The 22,043-nt window shown below is 43.0% G+C and overlaps 1 protein-coding gene across 1 annotated transcript in view; it reads left to right on the top strand.

Moving 5' to 3' along the window:
• The window catches only part of LOC137536885 (uncharacterized), a 35,283-nt gene extending 13,240 nt beyond the window's left edge, over positions 1 to 22,043 (top strand). The window contains exons 6-9 of the mRNA XM_068259067.1: positions 1,081 to 1,377; positions 10,991 to 11,206; positions 14,938 to 15,100; positions 20,346 to 22,043. Coding sequence (XP_068115168.1) covers positions 1,081 to 1,377; positions 10,991 to 11,206; positions 14,938 to 15,100; positions 20,346 to 21,081 — 1,412 coding nt within the window. The 3' untranslated portion in view covers positions 21,082 to 22,043. The remainder of the gene's footprint in view (positions 1 to 1,080; positions 1,378 to 10,990; positions 11,207 to 14,937; positions 15,101 to 20,345) is intronic.

Consider the following 22,043-nt stretch of genomic DNA (forward strand, 5'->3'; position numbering starts at 1 on the left):
CCCATCTCCATTCCTCAGTATAACATCATAGCACCAACAAATGAGGAGGAGATACTGTACACCATATGAAAGGCCCATCTCCATTCCTCAGTATAACATCATAGTACCAACAAATGCGGAGGAGATACTGTACACCATATGAAAGGCCCATCTCCATTCCTCAGTATAACATCATAGTGCCAACAAATGAGGAGGAGATACTGTACACCATATGAAAGGCCCATCTCCATTCCTCAGTATAACATCATAGCACCAACAAATGAGGAGGAGATACTGTACACCATATGAAAGGCCCATCTCCATTCCTCAGTATAACATCATAGCACCAACAAATGAGGAGGAGATACTGTACACCATATGAAAGGCCCATCTCCATGCCTCAGTATAACATCATATTCCCAACAAATGAGGAGGAGATACTGTACACCATATGAAAGGCCCATCTCCATGCCTCAGTATAACATCATATTCCCAACAAATGAGGAGGAGATACTGTACACCATATGAAAGGTCCTTCTCCATTCCTCAGTATAACATAATTTCCCAACAAATGAGGAGGAGATACTGCACACCATATGAAAGGCCCTTCTCCATTCCTCAGTATAACATCATAGTACCAACAAATGCGGAGGAGATACTGTACACCATATGAAAGGCCCTTCTCCATTCCTCAGTATAACATCATAGTACCAACAAATGCGGAGGAGATACTGTACACCATATGAAAGGTCCATCTCCATTCCTCAGTATAACATCATAGTACCAACAAATGAGGAGGAGATACTGTACACCATATGAAAGGCACATCTCCATTCCTCAGTATAATATCATAGTACCAACAAATGAGGAGGAGATACTGTACACCATATGAAAGGCCCATCTCCATTCCTCAGTATAGCATCATTGCACCAACAAATGAGGAGGAGATATTGTACACCATATGAAAGGATGGTCTTTATTCCAAAGTATAAACCTAGAGCCAGTACACTGTGATATCATACACTGCTAGAGCCACATACATGACTGCTGCCTGCACACAGGAGAATGAATGTTCTATAACTATTATTATACCCCCAACAGATGGACAGGATGTGGAGAACACCTCGGAGGGACATCTTATCTCACCTCCAGATTATAATGCAGAAGATAATGGCGTCACACAATATTCTCCAGGAGGAAACCCCATTACTGGAAATACACATCACAGACTTTACCATGAGGACAGATCACTGGATCCCTCTAATCCTGAGGAAGCTTCTGACAGATCATTTTCTGTTTCTTCAAAAACCCATTTAAAACCTCATGGTGCAAACAGATCATCTGCCCATTATAAAGAGGATTCCTCAGCTGCTACATCACATAGAATTATATCTAGAGGTAAACATAAGAGAAATTCATGCTCTGAATGTGAAAATAGTTATTCAAGGAATTCTCGTCTAATTTTACATCGGAGGGTGCACACAGGGGAACATCCCTTTTCATGCTCAGAGTGTGGGAAGTGCTTTGTTTTGCGAGAACAGCTTCTAGTACATGAGAGAAGTCACACAGGTGAGAGACCTTTTTCATGCGCAGAGTGTGGGAGAGGTTTCAATTATAAACGTGACTGTCTTGTTCACCAGAGAGGACACACAGGTGAGCGCCCTTTTCCATGTACAGAGTGTGGGAAATGTTTCATTCGGAGAAGGGAGCTATTTGGACACCAGAAAGTGCATACAGGTGAGCGGCCTTTCTCATGTTCTGAGTGTGGGAAAGGCTTCATTGTCCAAGCAGAGCTTAATAAGCATCAAAAGACCCACATAGGTGAACGTCCCTTTTCATGCACAGAGTGTGGGAAATGTTTCATACACAAAAGAGACCTTATTAGACACCACAATGTGCACACAGGTGAGCGCCCTTTTTCCTGTTCTGAGTATGGGAAAAGCTTTGGTGAAAAGTCAGGGCTTATTAGACATCAGAAAATTCACACAGACAAGAATATTTTATATGTCCAGTATGTGGGCAGTGCTAAAGGACAACTGAAGTTAGGGATATGGACAAATATGAGAGATTGGAGAAACTGGAGGTATGTGCATCGATTGATCACAACAACGCTTATAAATTAACAGAAGGTGCAGAGTTTTATTAATATAATGAAATAGGAAAGATATTACAATTTTGCTGAAATACTTAATTAAATCCCCCTATTCGATCGCACAGCACTACGCACAGTCATCAACATCATTCATACAATCTGTCTAATTGAATAGGATATAAAACCCAATTATTAGTTGTGTGTGACTAGCCAATCTATGGTCATTATTAGTACACTGCTGTTCAAGAGATAAGTATCACTTGTGCAGAGCCGGGCCGAGGGAGAGGCTGGAAAGGCACCAGCCTCTGGGCACAGATCCAAGAGGGTGCTTCTGTGCCTCTCCAAGTGCTCCCCCTTTCCCAGATACTTGCAGAGTAGAAAGGGCACAACTCACTTAGTTTGCAGGGAACCTCATCATGTCTTCTCCACATCCCACAGTTCGGAGTCTTTTCTCTGATGCCATCTAGTGGTGCCTCTTATTACTGCACTGCTGAAGGAGGACGCGGTGACTGTGTGACACAGAGAAGACATGCTGAAGTTCCCGGTGGTGATAAGTGAGTTGTACACTCGCCATCTGCTCTGCATAACAGGGAGGTAGGAGAGGCTACCTTATGCTGGGAGACACATCTGGTTATCTATAGTGGAGGGAGGCTACCTAACGCTGGGAGCACATCTGGCTACCTATACTGGGGGGAGGGGTCCCTACCAAATACTGGCGGCACGTCTGGCTTGATAAACTTGGCAGGGGAGGGGGTGCAATTTGGAATCTCTGCCTCTAGTGCTGTAGAATCTTGTCCCGGCCCTGCACTTGTGACATAGGGATATCCCCAAAACCAATTGGACCGAAGCATAAATTCAACTGAAATAGGCATGCAGCAGCAAAGCACAAATTGGCGCTGACCAAAACAGTTCAAACTGTTGGCAGTTAGGGAGCAGCGTAGCAAATAAGCCAGGAGTGATGCATATCAGAGTGGGCACAATCAAGATGCTGAATTGTGCACACTAGGCTGTACACGCTGATCAAAACAGTTCAGGTTGTTAGCAATCAATAAGCAGCATAGCAGGTAAGCCAGCAATGATGCATAGCAGAGTGGGCACAGTCAATATGTTGAATAGAGCATGCTGAGTTGTCCATGCTGAACAACACTGCTCAAATTACTGGCCATTAGTAAACAGCATAGCGGGTAAGCCAGGAACAATGCATAGCAGAGTGGGCACAATCAATGTGCTGAATTGTGCATCCCACAAAATGGTTAACAGTTCATATGGATATGGAGGCAGAGATATTTGTTTCCATTTACCCACCAGTTGCTTGGCTATACTGCTGATCCTCTGCCTCTAATACTTTTAGCTATAGCCCCTGAACAAGCATATAAAGATCAGGTGTTTCGATCATTATTGTCAGGTCTGACAAGATTAGCTGCATGCTTGTTTCTGAATTGAACTTTTCCCACACTCTGGACATGAAAAAGGTCACTACTCTTCGATGTCCTTACTGGATAAAAAGCTTTTGCCACACCAAACCATACATGTCAAACTCCGGCCCGTGGACCATATCTGGCCATAGGAGCCATCAGATTTGGCTCTCAGGTGGTTTCCCACTTTGCATTATGTTGTGCCCTCTCTAACCATATGGGGAGGGGGGAGCACTAGACACCAGGGAACTGTATAGGGAAAGGGAACCACTACACACTATGAAACTGTATAGGGGAGGGAGAGAGGAAGAATATACATCAGGGAATTGTATGGGGGGGGGGGGGCACTAAACACCAGAGAACTGTATAGGGGTGGGAGGAGGGCCACTAGACACCAGGGAACTGTATAGGGCAGGGAGGTGGCTATGACACACCAGGGAACTATATAAAGAAGGGAGGTGGCCACTAGACATTGAGGTTGGCCTGTGACTTGGTCCCATTGCTCAATTTCGTCCCACTTTGTACTTGAGTTTGACACCACTGCTCTAAATCTATAAAAAGATTGCCGATCTGTGTAACCTTTTTAGTTTAAAGGACAACTGACGTGAGAAGAATTTGGAGGCTGCCATATTTATTTCATTTTAAGCAATACCAGTTGACTGGCAGCCCTGCTGATCTATTTAGCTGCAGAAGTGTCTGAATAACACCAGAAACAAGCATGCAGCTAATCTTGTCAGATGCCAGAAACATCTGGTCACCCGGCCAGCACTGATAGATTGACAGGTGCTGCTGGTGCGGGTGTATCCAGGTCCATAGCGGCAGCAGAGGTAGTGTGGACATGGGGAGGTGCTATGAGGAGGTGGCTGTGGCAGACCGTTCACTGGCTGAAGCTGCTGGTGCACTGAGTGCACGGTCAGATCAGTGGGAGGCACACCTCGCGACTCTCACGAGATTTAGTAAGAGGCATTCACTTGTAAGCGGTGGTCTCAGGAAGACTTGTGAGTTGTGTGGTGCACTTTTTGCTGTGAGGGAACAGAGAGAGAAGAAAGGCTGAAAGGGAAAGGAGAGATAAACAGACCAGAGAGGTAGCGGAGCCGAAAAGCTAAACAGGAGGCATTGTAAGGAAAGGGGATGCAGTGCAAGCTCTGAAAGAGACTGAGGCCTATATGCTAGTTGCTTTTTCTCCTGAGTTTTCTCCTAGGTGATATTCTCACAACTAGTCATAGAATGCCTTTTAACCTCCCTGGCGGTATATTAAAAACCGCCAGGGGGCAGCGCTGCCTTTTTTTTTTTTTTTTTTTAAATCATGTAGCGAGCCTAGGGCTCGCTACATGATAGCCGCTGCTCAGCGGCATCCCCCCAGCCCCTCCGATCGCCTCCGGCGATAGGCGATCAGGAAATCCTGTTCAAAGAACGGGATTTCCTGGAGGGCTTCCCCCGTCGCCATGGCGACGGGCGGGATGACGTCGCCAATGTCATGGACGTCGTGACGTCTAAGGGGGTCCCGATCCACCCCTTAGCGCTGATAGGCCAGGCAGCACAGGGGTCTAGGGGGGGGGGGCTCTACGGCGGCGCGGATAGCGGCGATCGGTGTGCTGGCGCAGCTAGCCAAGTGCTAGCTGCGTCCAGCAAAAAAAAAAAAAATTACGGAAATCGGCCCAGCAGGGCCTGAGAAAACCTCCTGCGCGGCTTACCCCGAACTACGTTCGGGGTTACCGCCAAGGAGGTTAGGCCACCAGCAAACAAGAAAATATTCAAAATAAATTTGATAGCACTTTTTCGCCAACTTTTGGGTACTTTTTCAGTTGTAAATTGCTGAAAAGTTTGTTTAAAGAGAAGATAAGTTATCTCCTAGGAGCCAACTAAGGAGAAAAAGTGAATTGCATATGGACCTGAGTGAGAAGACAGCCGAGCAAGCAGGACATAGAGTGAGAATAAGCATAGCAGACAAGGAAAGAGCAAGAAAGAGACAGAAGAGGAAAGCGGAGAGGAGGCTAATAGAAAGTGAGTATTAGTATGCTGTGAGTAATAGTAAGAAATTTAGCTGAGTGAGGAGAAATCAGAGCATCAAAACAGATAACAGAAAAAAGATGGCAAAGCTGAGGTGATGGTTTGCTGCAGACAGAGAAACCTGTCACAAGGCCACTCGATTGTGGGGACGATCGACGTTCTGATCTTAAATCAGAAGAGAATTAGTGCTGAAATTAGTCGAATGGATCACACACACACACGTTTCACCTCTCCACTGGCGTGACTCCTGGCTGCCTCGAGGGTCTGCCATTACCGCGTGCACCTGTACCTTGTGGCACTGGCGCTTGTCTGACGTCACATCCTGTACCTAGTCATGTGGTACATGGGCTTGTCTGATGTCACATCCTGTACCCAGTCATGTGGTACAGGGGCTTGTCTGATGTCACATCCTGTACCCAGTCATGTGGTACAGTAGCATGTGTGATGTCACATCCTGTACTCAGTCATGTGGCACTGGTGCTTGTGTGATGTCACATCCTGTACCCAGTCATGTTGTACAGGGGCTTGTGGTGACGGTGGACACTGGAGGAGGCCAGGAGTCATGCCAGCGGAAAGGTGGACTTTAAAACATAAAGCACGAGAGGGAGGGGGAACTTTACATTTGGGGGGCCTGATGGATGGAAATCACTGGGCAGTGTGTGGGCAGGCAATATATCCCTCTCTAATCAGATTCGATATGAGAGGGATCTCTAATGGTCAATCTGGCTATACATCGAGTAATGTACGGCCAGCTTAACTAAAAGAAGGCTGGGGAGATCTGTCCAATTATATACCTGGGCTGTCTTAAGGTGGCCACTAACGGTCAAATTTCTAGCGAAAAAATCGTTCAAGCGATCAGATACTCTGATCAGATTGGTTGTAAATAATCTCTGTTGATGGGCACAATTGATTATGAACGATTATAAAAATAGTCCTCCGACTGGATTTTCTTCAAACTAAAATTTGGATTTTCTTGTTGGTTGTGATATATAGGAAACAAAGATTGCTTTGTTGATGGTGTAGTGAACGATTCTTCTGCTGATCGGAATTATCTGATCGCTTGAATGATTTTACGCTAGAAATTGGATTGTTAGGCCACCTTTAGTGTAGGGATGGTCGGAAATGCAGATTTCAATCAAAACTTCCGCTTTTCGAAAAATGACTTTCTGATTTTGCTGATTTCTGCATATCTCTAAAGAATGCCATTTTTTTTGTCATTAAAATTAGTAAAAATTAAAACAAAATTGCGGAATCTGCTATTTTTGGTGGCTGTATGTTATTTCCGATTGGACATCCGCAATCTCTGATTGGTCTAATACTTCCAAAATCTTCTGATTCGCCAAAAAATTGTGCGGTAATCCCATTTCTGTGGAAAAATTCTGCATTCTCTGATTGCTCTAAGATTAAAAACGGTAATTCAATTTCCACTGAAAAAATGTAGCATTCTCTGATTGGTCTAAAATTACCACAGTAATCTGATTTACGGTAGTTTTCCCAGTCAACATAATCTACTGAACCTTTCTGAGCCATATATGAAATAGCCTGTTCAGCATGTGCTACTGTCAAGGCATCTTAAAAGGAAGTATATGGAGGCTGCCAGTTATTTCCTTTTAAAGTGGACCTGAACTCTTGCACAGGACAGAAGAAAAACATAGAGAAATGTGCCCTGTATGTATTTAGAGAGCTTATCCTGTCTAATTCTCCCCTTATCTGTGACTAAACGCAAGTTGTAATTTGATCCCTCAGCTGTGTCAGCTTCCTGCTACTGCACAGCAGCTAATTAGTAAACACAGGATGTTAACAATATGTCTGCCTCCATGAAAGCAGGAAGGGGATACACTGCAGATTTATTGCAGGATTTCTATCAGCTGTAACAAAGAAATGTTTTTCTTTAAAGGTTATTATGCTGTTGTTTATCTTTTAGAACGGAGAGGAAGTTCAGGTCCGCTTTAAACAATACCTGTTGCCTGGCAGACCTGCTGATCTTTCATGCCTCACTAGTGTCTGAATCATTCACTGGAAGGAAGCATGCAGATGACCCAATTACAGTTTACTCAAACGCCTGATCTGCTGCATGCTTTTTCAGGGTCTGTGGTTAAAAGTATTAGCGGCAGAGGATCAGAAGACCAGCCAGGCAATTTGCATTGTTTAAAGCGGATCCGAGATGAAAAACTATCTATAACAAGTAACTTGTCTATATATCTTATCTAAAGTTTACATAGTTTACTCAGCAAATATTGCTGCAAACAGCTTCAACAGTTTATGATTATTTATTCCTGTGATACGAGAGCAGCCATGTTCTGTATGTCACATTACACACAGGCAAGCTGCTCTGCATGTCCTCCCCTCAGCCTGTGAAAACTTCCCTCCCCTCTCCTCCTCCCCTCTGCCTCTGAAATCTCTGACTAGTAACCACCTCCTGCCCAGACTGAGCTCCCATAAGCCCTTGCTACATGGATCTCAAAGTGCCTTGGCAATGGAGGAGCTGTGGGCGAGGCTTGTTTAGTTTATAGAGAATTAGGGTATTAAAACAAAAAAAAGTATTTGGCTTGAGGAATGCCCTATAAACTATATGTAAGGAACATAATTATGCAATGATTAAAAATTTATCTCGTATCCACTTTAAGTCAGCCTCCATATGTCTCTCCCTTCCCAACAAATTATGAATTTGCTCTTTTGTAATGGGAATGCATTAATCTCCAGCAGCAGTACTGTTTGGTTAGGAGATGGGTTGATAATATCCTAAAAGCACTTACCTGTACACTCAGCTTAGCCAGACTTGGATTACCTATAAGAGAAGACTGAGTTTGACTGATGATTAAAGATATCCGTGGATTACAAACATCATTACATGCTGACATGTGACAGCCAATATCTATCTTTGAATTCACCAGCATCACTTAATGGATAATATCAAGAGATCCCATTGTGTTTCTGCATCTGGATTTGGTTTGGCCCTATTCTCATGGAAAGGAAAGAATTGGTGAAGATAATATCATAACTATCCCTGGTACTTAGTTGGACTGCTGTGAGGGACTGAGAACTGAATAGCTGATTAGAGCACCTGTATAGTTCATTACATTGACCTGAGATGTAGCCTCAGTACTGCTGTACTGATAGTTCTTATTTATACTTGGACATAAGATGAACTGCCACAAGGGACTGAGAACTGTGTAGGGCAATTATTAGACCCAGATAAGGCTGTGCGTGTAATTTCAAAATATTCTGGTTTCTGTATTCAATGTTTCAGCTGGTTATATTGATCTATGAATAGTGTCTCAGTATCTTTAATGTGGTTATAGCACAGTGTTTACTGAAATTGCTATGCATGTTATTTTATTAATATCTGCAGGCTATTAATTCATTATTGTACTAGTCTAGGAAATGTTAGTGATACTAAAATAGAGACCACTGGGCCATAGCAATTTATCATATACAGTGTATTCATATATATGTGTGTGTATGTACAGTATATGTGTGTGTGTGGCTATCCAATCGCTCATTCTCTAAACAGAATCTGATTGGATTTTGATTCCAGCATGACATCTATTGAAAATTGATCAAACTGCAGTCGTTCACTGCTTACTGCTGTCCAATTGACAGTCATTTCCATCAATTTTAGATCCAAATCATTTGAAATTCAATCGATTTAGATAGTTTGGGCAATATACACTTGGCAGATTTCAGTAGTGTAATCGAATCTGTTGGGATTTCCATAGGATAACTGATGCATGTATGGGTATCCTAAAAGTGGCCATACACAATTCAACCAAAATATTTGATTTTAGACAGTTTTCTTTAAAAATATGATCAATTGTACAGAAAAAAAATAATTAAATTTTTTCTTCAATTGAGAAAAAATATTAGAATTTCCTGAATTGTCCATATTCATCTATTGATGTGGTGAAAAATCCTGATCTATTCTTAGATTTATTTTTTTAGAAATCTGTGGCTGTTTTCCATGGACTCATGTGCATTCCCTGCCACACTGTAAAAATTGTGAAATTGAGCAGCATGTTCAGATATCTCTGTGTGTTAGCGTCTGTTGTAAATAAAGTTGGTTTAAGTGAAAAAGTTGATTTTTTTTTGGGTGGGTGTGGTAAAGTATACAGTATATGTTTCATTGATAATGAGCATGTGCAAGACATGGCATCATATGTGTGAGACTTTGAAACCAAAATGGCAGCCATGACTATTGGCTATGCAATTGGTGCAATCTGGCTGTGCTAAGCATAAGCTTGAGAATAACTCTGGGAGTTAAAGAGACCTCTGTAAGAAGGTACTCACCTTGGGAGGGGGAAGCCTCGGGGTCCCAATGAGGCTTCCCCCTCCCCTGTAGCTGCAGACAATTCAGCGCCGGCTCCCCCGAAGTGTCCTGCAATCCTACCTCGACAAGCCTTGATATATTTACCTTCCCTGGCTCCAGCGGGGGTGCTGTTACGGCTCTCAGTACGGAGATAGGCAGAAATAGCTGATCTCTGTTGGGTCCGCTCTTCTATGCAGGTGCAGGAGACTTGCGCCTGTGCAGTAGAGCGGACCAACAGCGATCAGCTATTTCCACCCAATCTCCGAGTGGAGAGCCGATACTGCGCCTGCGCTGGAGCCAGGGAAGGTAAATATTTACATCTCCGCTATTCGGGGGGGGGGGTGGCACAGCGAGACCGCCGTGGGACACAGGAGGACTGGGGAAGCCTCGATGGGATCCAGAGGCTTCACCCTACCGAGGTGAGGATCCCCCAGGGGAACTTTCTAAAGTTGCAGGTTTTCTTTAAGGGCACACACTTTTTTGAGTAATGTGTTTAGAGTACAACTGAAGAGAGAAGGATATGGAGGGCGCCATATTTATTTCCTTTTACACAATACCAGTTGCCTGGCAGCCCTGCTGATCTATTTGGCTGCAGTAGTGTCTGACTAACACCAGAAACAAGCATGCAGCTAATCTAGTCAGATCTGATGATGTCAGAAACACCTGATCTGCTGCACGCTTGTTCAGGATCTATGGCTAAAAGTATTAGAGGCAGAGGATCAGCAGGACAGCCAGGCAATGTGCATTGTTAAGTGTGCATTGGAAATAAATGTCAGCCTACATATCTCTCTCACTTCAGGTGCCAGCTCTGTGGGGGATCATTTATATGTGAAGGGTACAGCCATGACACTGTATTATAAGGTAAGGAATTTAGATATGTATGGCAGCTTCATGTTTGGCGAGCCTGCCAAAGGGCCCATTTCCACTGAGAGCAAATTCATATTGCAAAAATTTGCATTTGCTCTGTTACCAATGCACATCAATGGAGTAGTCTCCACTGAATGCATTTTTTTCTAACGCATTCGGTTACAGTTAAAAAAATGACCTGCATGCTGCAAATTTTCTTACCACGCACTTCACTGCATGCAAAATGCGATTTGTTCAAGTCAAAAGTGCATGCGTTTTTTAAAAACTCCCAGCATACCTTCTAACAAGTTCCTGTTATGGTTTCCTGTTTGTTTCTGACAGGTAGACGCATGGAGAGAAGCATAGAGAGAAGCATGGTGAGCAGCACATACTGTATAGAAGACCTGATCAGAAAGGTGCAGGCCAACCCTTGCATTTTTGATAAAGGGGATAAAAAGCATAGTGACCATAACTACTGCAGGAAAATATGGACAAGGATAACCTCCTCTTTCTTCAGTCACTGGAATGAATTGCCTTCAAAGATCCAGAATCAAAAAAGTAAGTGCATTTATTTTACCTATTTATGTAGCAGCGGCCGCTATGTATTTTCCACTCAGAAACATTGTCATGTTGGATAGCAGTTACCTTGTAAAGAAAGGGTCCCTTGATCCATTGTGCGTATGAGAAGTAAAAGGATATATAAAAAATGTAGTAGGCCCTTACATACTTCTGATTCTGACATAGGCCCTAAAATAGACTCTCCTATTTACTTTACTGAAAAATATCAGTAGGGGGAAAAAATCTATACCCTCCAAAGTAAGAAGTTTAAAAAATAGACGATAGATCAAGAAATGATTGATACTCACTGTGTAATTCGTTCATGTTATTAGATCCATTATGAGTCCGCAGGTCATCATCTTTACTACTGGCAGACGTGAAAAAAAAACTACACAGCACCAATTGCCCTTATCTATAAACACACACACAAACATTGTGCTAGGCTATATAATATGAATATCAGCCACACAGATGTCCCTGGTGATCTATTAGAGAAAAGGTAAAGATACCTCGTGGGAAAGGGGGTATTGGCTACTGACTGGTATGAAGGAACCAATCCTGGTTTAAGGTTCATCTTCAAATGAAATGCTCCTTCCTGCCTAGCAACCAAACCCTCTGGGGATAAAAAGCAGTTTGCCAGCAAGTGCCGGTTTGTGAACATTCATTGGTAGAACAAACCTGTTCCCTTGGTAACTCCTCCAGCGGCACATCTAGAATGTTGTTGACAATGCAGCCTTCATGGTGTGGCAGATAATTATGTAGCATACACTATTGCCTTTACTACCGCTACCTCTGTGTCAGTTTTTAAATTAAAGTGGATCCGAGATGAAAAACGAACTATAATAAGTAACTTGTCTATATATCTTATTTAAAGTTTAGATGGTTTACACAGCAAATCTAGCTGCAAACAGCTTTAAAGAGAATCTGTATTGTTAAAATCGCACAAAAGTAAACATACCAGTGCGTTAGGGGACATCTCCTATTACCCTCTGTCACAATTTCGCCACTCCTCACCGCATTAAAAGTGGTTAAAAACAGTTTTAAAAAGTTTGTTTATAAACAAACAAAATGGCCACCAAAACAGGAAGTAGGTTGATGTACTGTATGTCCACACATAGAAAATACATCCATACACAAGCAGGCTGTATACAGCCTTCCTTTTGAATCTCAAGAGATCATTTGTGTGTTTCTTTCCCCCTGCAGTTCTCATGCACTGAAGTTTCAGGCTGCTCTTTTTTCTCCAGCAAACAGCTTTGCCCTTGTCTGTAATTCTTCAGTATGTGAAAGCCCAGCCAGCTCAGAGGACGATTTATCCAGCTTGTAAAAGATAAGAGAGAAGAGAGAAGCTGCTCTAATCTAAATAATACACAGGCAGTGTGCATAGAGGGGCCTGGAAGGGGGAATTCATAGCAGAACCACAACACTGAAGAACTTGGCAGCCTTCCAGACACAGGCTGACAAGTCTGACAAGGGAAAGATACATTGATTTATTACAGAGACTGTGATAGCAGAAAGTGCCGCAGTAAGCCAGAACACAATAGAATAGCTTTTGGAACTTGTAGGATGATAAAAAACAGGATACAATTTTTGTTACGGAGTCTCTTTAATAGAATATGATTCTTTCTTCCTGTGATACAATGACAGCAGCCATGTTGTTTGTAAACATTACACAGAGGCAGGCTTATCTGCATCTTGAGCAAAAAAACCACCCTAACTCCCTCCTCCCCTCTGCCTCTGAAATCCCTGGCTAGTAATACCTCCCCCTCCTCCTGCCCAGACTGAGCTCCCATGAGCCCTTGCTACTGTCTGAAAGTGCCTTGGCTCTCTGAAAACCTGTGGGTGTGGCTTGTTTAGTTTATAGGGAATTAAAGTATTAAAACAAAAACAAAAAAGTATTTGGCTTGAGGAATGCCCTATAAACAATAGGAAAGGAACACAATTATGCAATGAGTAAAAGTTCATCTCGGATCCACTTTAATGTCTGCATGGAGCACTCGTCATTTATTACTCCAATTTCCAAAAATACACTCCACCGTCCACTGTGCACAGTTCAGCCTGTAATTAAAGCAGCTGGGTCAGCCATACTATTCCAGGAAAAAAAAACACATATAAATTGATAACTACTTGTTCTACTTACATAACAGATGTATTGTACTGTCCATGTTTTGATTTCAGTAAATTTTATACAGTAAATAGAGACATTTCTGGCATTTTCCATCTTCACTCCCTCTGACTGAAGCCAGTCCTGATTTCATTTCCTCTTACTTTTTTTTTCTCCTAGAAACTGCACTATCATAGCTAGCTTGCTTTGTAAACATATGTGAGCACATCACAGATCAGATTTCAGCAACTCACTGAACCGCCCTCAGCCAATCAGTGAGGAGCAGGAATGTGGGAGGGGTGATGACAAGCTTCCTTCTCTTTGGCAATGGCAAAAATAGAGCCAGCCTGACTGAGATAAGATTTATTACAGCAGAAACATTTCTGAATAGACTGGAGTGCTTACAATGCAGGGTCAGGTTGCAGGCTGCATAATAATCACCGAGCAGTAGGTAAATGGATTTTGATTTTGTGGCTGACAATCCCTCTTTAAAAACCTTCTTCAAATGAAACCGTTTTCTGGAAAGATTTGTTCTACTCACATCACACACCCTCTAGCCCGTGATGTGAGTAGAAGAAAGGCCTCATCTCCAATGAAGACTTACCGGTAGGTGAAGGAAGGAGAGTATTTCTTTTTCTTTTGTCCCAGGCCAAGAGTTTGGTGTTGGCAGGTCCAGGGTTCCTTCCGCAAGTCCTTGTATAATTTGTGTTCCAGGGCACGTGAGCTGCCATAGGCACCAACATCAATGCTAAACCAGACTTTCTTACACAAAGAGTTGAATGTGTGCATTAAACACCAAGTGAACACCTGACTTTTCTGGCTTTGCAAATTTGGCCTTATTGGCTATTCATGAGGTAATGCTCATGCAAGAATGCATTTGCTTTCACATGGCAAACTATGCAGGGTCAAAAACCAACACCGCAAAGCGGTTGCCCTGCAGGAAGGATTTGGTTGTGCCCAGAAATGGACTCGGCACATATCGGGCTTAAGCATAGAATGGGAAACCCGATCAATCAGAGACACGATTTCACATACAGAGACAGCAGGGTTACATAACTTCACAAAAACGCATACCTCCGGCCCGAAGGGAGCCGACAGAAGAAGCGGTAGCCTGGGTGTAAGGGGTTGTTGGCAGTGCAGTCTGGAGTTGTACAGGAGGTGCAGGGGGGGGGGGGGAGTGGTTTCCTGATGAGCCATTCCACTTATCTGATGACCCTCTGTAGTTTGCATCTGTCACTGGTGGAGCAGCCGGGGTACCAGACCAGGATGGCAGAGCAGAGGACAAATTTCATTGTGGTCGATGTAGAAGCTCCTCAGTTGGCGGAGGAAGAATAGTTTCTGCTGGGCTTTCCTCTGGGTGGAAATGGTGTTGGCCGTCCAGCTCAGGTTGTTGGAGATGGTGGTGCCCAGGAGATGGACACAGAGAACTCTTCCTGTCAGATCGCGTCATGTTTGTTGCAGTTTTCATCATAACACAATGCATGTGTTTTTCACAATATTAGACATATGTTGTGGTTCTTCCAAGTTTTCATGCAAAGTGTAAAGATGCATACATTGTGCCAGTTGCAACTTATCTGTAAGAAAACAGAATATACAGTATATATTGTTTCTTTGTCATTGTGTCTTCCAGTTGAAGAAATGAAGCGAAAGTGGCGTTCTGTAAAGGACACATTCAAGAAGGAGCTGCAGAAGAAGAAGAACTTGGAACGGAGTGGCAGTGTCAGAAATTACCGGCCACGTTACCGTCACTTCGAGATCCTGTCATTCCTCACTCCCTACTTTGAAGGGCGAAGGTAAGTGTTACAAATGATATCTCACAATGACATAATCTATACAATTCCATTTTTAGCAAGCAAAATGTTCCTGACCCAGGTGGTCCTTCTGGCCCTCTTCTCTTTATCTCCCATCCAAATATCATTGCAAAGAGTTTTCCTAGCATTATCTCCTCATTCATGTGTTGCTCTCTATGGCCCTTATTCAATTCCCTTTTTTTTCTAGTTTTCTCCAACAAGATTGCTTTTCACCTTCTGTTTAACTCTTAGACTGCGAGCTATTTTTTTTTTAAACCATTTACAAGCCCATATTTAAAAAAAATTAGCAATATACCCTCTTGACATACATATAAAAAAAATGTTCAGTCCCTAATCTATAAATGTTGCATAAAAAAATAAATAAAAATTCACATGTGGGTAACTATGGGAGAGTGAGGGAGGTAACGGGTTAGCTTTAATAATATGTGTAGGGTTTTTATTGAAAAAAATGTGTAGGTGTAATTTTACTATTTGGCCACAAGATAACATCGCACATTATTTTCTGTTGCATACTATTAGTACACTAAGCAGGAAGTACTGCATGGACGTGTTACTTCCGACATCACAATGACGCAGGCATCTCATTGATGCCAGCGTTCATTGACACGGGACTTAGATCAATGAGTGGGAACTGCATTCCCATTCATTGATCTCTGGGCTAACAGGCAGCAGCGAGTACACGCAAGGGAGCTCGCACAGTAGCGGGAGCAGCGAGGTACGTCTATCTACACCCCTGGAGCTAAAATGAAGTCTCTGGGGGCGTAGATATACTGTACTTAAAACATTAGCTGGTTAAAGAGTGATTTTAGCTAAAAGGTAAAAAAATCAATCCATACGTTGCAAAGTGAGAAGTTAGAAAATAGAAGAGAGATCAAGAAATAATTGATATTCCCCGTGTAATTTGTTTATATTGTTTGATCCACAATCCGCCTGCAATTAATCATCTTTATTACTGGCAGACATGAAAAAAACAGACAGAACCAACTGCCATTATCTATAACCACACTAAAAATGTGATCGGCTAAAAGGTTGTTTTGTTTTATAGATCTACATATGCACAGAAGGAGATACTGGTTGTTTGGCTGTTGGAAACAGCTGTTATTTCCCACAATGCATTAAGGCTCCCACAGACCTAGGTCCTGACATCACACTGTGGGAGGGGTTTCACCACAATATCAGCCACACAGAGCTCTGATGATCTTTTTGAGAAAAGGTTAAGATTTCTCATAGGAAAAGGGATATCCGCTACTGATTGGGATGAAGTTCAATCCTTGGTTACAGTTCCACTTTAAATGTGTTGGCCAAAATCTACAGGCATTAAAGTCCTCATTAGCCAGTAGGGATGTCATTGAGGTGCAAAAAAATTGAGATGGTTGAGAATTATGCTAATTGTTATGATACAGAATTATGTTAATTATTCTGAAAATATATTGTAAAATTAACTAATCAGATCTTGCTGTGATACCATTTATTTGGTCCATTTTCAAACTGCATAGGTTTTCAGTAACATTTGCAATATCTGCATCACATTATTATTATTTGCATATTTCCAGTAAAGAAGAAAGTTAGCACTCAGCCTAAACTTTGTACTGTATGATGTCCGTGGCAAAGAATTATGGGGAAACAAAAATGCCTATAGACATCCGCTGTTGGCAGATGTTTTGCACTAAATTGCATTTAGAGGTCCGTGGTGTATAGATGTGAAAACGCAGAACAGCTATAGATATCCGCAGCAGTCTAAGGGTTAAGTAAGTAACTCAAAAGTACCAAAGTCTAAGTAACTTCAAATGTACAGTCAAATTATTCTGAGCATTTACTTACTTGCTAGTGGATTAAGAAAATCTGTAATAATAATAATAATAATAATAAAAAAAAACCCTACTGAGGCTTCCCCATCCTCCTCACCTTCCGGGATCCAGTGCAGGCAGCCCCTGAACTCCTGCGAGGTAAATATTTACCTACTGCGATCCTGTGCAGGCGCAGTAGCGGCTCTTCACTCCGACTGGGTCGGATCTACTGTGCAAGCACAGGCAATTCACGCTGCCGCTACTGCACCTGCGCTGGACCAGGGAAGGTAAATATTGCTGGAGCTATTATGCCTGTGCAACATGCTTGTTGGCTGTATTCTGGGCGCTGCTAGCACTGGATACTTTAGGCTTTAGGAGGATAGGGGAAGCATCAATAGGGTACAGATGCTTCCCCTTCCCGAGGTCAGTATCCTCCCCGGAGGGGTTCTTTAAAAAGCATTTAGGAGAAGAAAGGGAATTGAATAAGGGCCTATATATCAAAATCTATGCAAAACAGAGTACCCCCTTAGTAGGACTCTCCTTGGACGTAGTGTCCAAGGAGAGTCCTAAGGAGGTACTCTGTTTTGCAATCCTCTGCTTGCAATTGATCCCATTTATAACAGATGCTACAACATCTGCTTGTTGCATGTGTTTAACCACTTTATCCACCACTACAATACATCTACGTCCTCTGTGGCTTCATCTTGTAATAAATATTTGTTGGTTGCTTTGGGCAACAACATTACACATTTGTTCGGCACCATATCACAGAACTTGTGATAACTTGACACTTGTCACAGCAACAGCAAAGGAGATAGAGTTGTTAAACGTCTTCAAAGTTTAAGGAGTTTATTCGGCAAAACAGATATACAGGTGTGTTCATCAGCAATCTTCGTTACATGTTCGTTACCTCAGCGAAGCAATCAATCTGTATAATTCATCTTAAAGGGAACCTAAACTGGGAGAGATATGGATGTTTCCTTTTAAACAGCTGGCAGTCCAGCTGATCTCTTTGGCTGCAGTAGTGGCTGAATCACACACCTGAAACAAGCATGCAGCTAATCCAGTCTGACTTCAGCACCTGATCTGCATGCTTGTTAACCTCCCTGGCGGTATGATTCCCACGGCTTAACTTTTTTTTTTTTTAGCATGTAGCTAGCCTAGCGCTAGCTACATGCTTCCCTCCTCCCTGCGGCGCCCCCCGTACGCACCGATCGCCGCCGGCGCGTATGCCCATCCGGAAATCCCGTTCTGAACGCGCCATGGCAATGGGCGCAATGACGTCGCTGACGCCATCAACGTCGTGACGTCAGAGGGAGTCCCGATCCACTCCTCAGCGCTGCCTGGCACTGATTGGCCAGGCAGCGCACGGGTCTCGAGGGGGGAGGGGGCATGCACCCTCTGATGCGGCGGGTAGCGGCGAATCAGCACAGGGCTGCGGCGATCGTAAGTAACACGCAGCTAGCAAGTGCTAGCTGCGTGTATTAAAAAAAAATTATGCAAATCGGCCCAGCGGCGCCTGAGAAATCCTCCTGCGCGGCTTACCCCGTGTCCAGCACGGGGTTACCGCTAAGGAGGTTAAGGGGCTGTGACTGAAAGTATTATAGACACAGGACCAGCAGGAGAGTCAGGCAACTGGTATTTAAAAAGGAAAAATCCATATCCTTCTCAGTTTAGGTTCCCTTTAAGCGTTTCATGCTCTTGGTCCATTCCTTGTGAATTGACCAGGCTTTATCGTATGAACATCTTTGCTACCAAGTGCTAAGACAGCACTTGGCCTATTTACAGCATACAGATAAATTATGTTACAAGAAGTTCGGAAGTGAATAGAAGTATGAGTAACTAGAGGCCAGTGGAAGTGCGCTCTGTAGCTCCGGCCTAGATTTCTATACTAGCCTCTAAAGAGTTAAATGTGACTTCAACCAGCAGGGACTGACCAGTCACCCATCGCCTGCAATTGGCTGATAAGATCCTGTGATGGATGACTCTGTCCACGCCTGCTCAGATGGGAAAAGCCAAATATGGCGTTTCCTCCCCTAATAACCCGAAAATGAGGTAATATGTCCCAACACCATTGTTTAATGTACTGTGAGAATGTTCTCATAACAATGGCTCATTTTTTCTGGTGCTTGCCATCAGCTAGTCTGGCATATGCATTGGATATCTTTTCTATGGACTTTTAGAAGACACATAGAAAGTTCTACATTGTGCTGCTATAAATGCCTCTATTTCTCCCCAAAAGAAATCCTCCTTAAAGAGAAACTCTGCAGAGCAAGTCCTTTTACTAAGACCAGTTATATAAAGTAACTTAGGGCTCCAAATTCAAGCATATCCTACTTAAATTCCAACACATCTAAGCCATGAGGATGTAGATATACATCCTATAGCTGAAGCACAGCTATGCAGGATTTGGCATTGCTCCTGTGCACATTTCCAGCACTGATGCAACACTAAATGGTGAATGGGAATATATGTTCCCTGAGCCAATAAGATAGATTTTTACCATTAAAAATACTTTTATTTCCTCAGATCATAGTGTAAAATACACATTGTAGCATTATTTCAGAATTAAATATCATTACCATAAATTGTGACAGGAATATAATCTAAGTTTTGTTTTTATCTACAATAGTGCTTATTATTTTTAAACTGTAATTGGTGAAACTGAGAAATAATGTATATTTTCTATTTTTCCCCTCTTTTTTTTCCATTCAAATACATAGAAAACAAAATAGTTTGAGGGAAAAAAATGCCATACAATTAAAGCCTAGTTTGTCTTGGAAGAAACAATATATATTTAATTTAGGTGTTATAAGTAGGGATAAAATTATTGCTGCTTAAATAGGGACATAGCTATAACATCAAAACTGCTCAGGTCCAAAAGGGGGAAACAAGGTCTGGATGCGAAGTAGTTAAAACCACTGCACTGTCCTGAAAAAAAAAATGAGATACTTCCGTAAGAGGAGGGAAAGCTCTGGATGTCTTAGATCCTTCTCATTCCTTTCCACGTCCCATCGTTCCACCGATTGACTTTAATGTTGAAAAAGTATTCGGGTCTCTGAGTACTTCTGAAGACGAACAACTTCGTACTGCACTCTCACAAGCATGGACTCATGTGTGCGCAGTGTGGAGCTGTTAGTCTTCAGAAGTACTCAGAGACCCGAGTACTTTTAAAGGGGACTCCAAGACACAGCCGGCGGAAGATTAGAATGGGAGCCCAGTGATGAAACGAGGGGATGCAGAGAGGGACAGAAAGGCTGTAAGGGATCCAGAGCCTTCTTTCCTCTTGGGTGAGTATCTAACTTTTTTTGTTTTAGGACATTACAGTTGTCCTTTAAGCAAGGTCATCCATAGGTGTTCTTTGTAATTTTTTCCCTATCTGTATGCACATCAAGGACAGCTACAGTTGGGTTATAATAATCATTTGTTTATAATTACAGCACTGAAGACCGTTTTTCAAGCACACCCGTTGTGTTTGATGAAAACGCAGAGGATACCCAGCACAGCCTAGTATCTTCTGTGGATGCTGAAGACCTGCAATCTGAATCAACACCTCCTAGCTTGCCTATATATGCATCAAGACCAACCTTTATTTGTAATCCAGAAAAAAATGCACCCCTCAAAAAAAGACAGAAAGGGAATAAAAGTATTGATGTCGATATTGAAGACCAAACTAACACAGACGTGACCAACATTTTTCAAAGTATTCTAACTTACATGCAAAACAACATGGAACAGCAACAACAACTGATGCGAAGGAACGAGACTGATCACTATGCATTGGCTAATTCTCTCATTCCCTTGTTTAAAAAAATCCATATTGATCTGTATCCAGATCTTAATGTTGATCTAATAAGGGTATGTCAGACATACATCTCCAAATCAAAGGAACGAGAACAAATGGCCATAACCAATGGCCACAATCCATCTAGTCAGCCATCGGCAGAGTATGGCCCAAGATATGCCCGTGGTCCAGATTACTGTAGACCACCAGCACAACCAAGAAGAACGCCCCAAAGCAACCGTCAACATCCACATTCCTATTCTCAGCAATATCCTGATTTTAGGGGGCCTACTTATCATGTTATGGAAAGTTCTCAATCTTGCCTTGGTAGAGAGACGCCACCCCAACCTGAGAGAACCTACATGCAGGCTCTGTTTGATGACCATGATTAGATCTATGGATGTTCATTCAGAACGAATGGTATTAGGATGGATGCTGTTTATATTTTTAAGAGTTTAGAATTTATTATTAAAGGATACCAGATCTAAAGAAGTCTGTTAAAATGGAGGCTACTGCAGTATGTGGGCATGAGTTCTGAGGCTTATGCCCCTTCCTGATCACTCCTGTGCGAACTGTCAAGTCACTGACCTTCAACCTGGACATACTAGGCTGTGCATGTGCGATATGTCCAATAAGCCCCTTAGGCTGGTTTCACACCAGGACATTGCGTTTTAGGGGACGTTAAGGTCGCATAACATGCCCCTAACGCAACGCCTGGTGCTCTCTGATGTGGATGTCAGAGTGAGCCGCGTTGTGCAGCTCACTGTGGCGTCCGTGATGCGCACTCTTGGACGCATGCGGCATCACGTGGTCCCACCCGGCCAATCGCCGCACAGAGCGGCCGCTCCAGGAAGTAAACACTGCACGTCACTGAGTGCAGTGAATATTAATTAGCCATTTGCCCGGCCGCTCTCCGCTCCTCCCCAACTTTACTGAGCATGTGCAAGCAGTCTAACGCGGCTCTGCCGCGTGTAAAGTACTGCATGCAGTACGTTGTCTTATGGTGCAGTGTTACAATGTAACGCAACGTGGGCACTGTGAACAGCCCATTGATTTTTCATTGCTGTGCGGTGGGGTGCGTTACAGGCTGCTCTAACGTGCGCCTGTAACGTCCCACTGTGAAACCAGCTTTATACTGTCTGTATAGGAGCGTGCACGGTGGGAACGCAGGAGCTAGGGGGGCACGGTCAAAAGGGGGAAGATCGGACATAATGCGCATGTCCATCCTGGTATATCCGGGTTAAAGGGCATTGACTTGACCAAGGCACAGCCGCTAATGGGCCTTATGCAGCAGAATGGAGCAGCACAGGAGTGAGTTGTTACACGTTTTGAGCAGAACTTTTTTTTTTTTTTC

The sequence above is a fragment of the Hyperolius riggenbachi genome, chromosome 10, assembly GCF_040937935.1.
Source record: "Hyperolius riggenbachi isolate aHypRig1 chromosome 10, aHypRig1.pri, whole genome shotgun sequence".
In the NCBI taxonomy this organism is placed as follows: Eukaryota; Metazoa; Chordata; class Amphibia; order Anura; family Hyperoliidae; genus Hyperolius; species Hyperolius riggenbachi.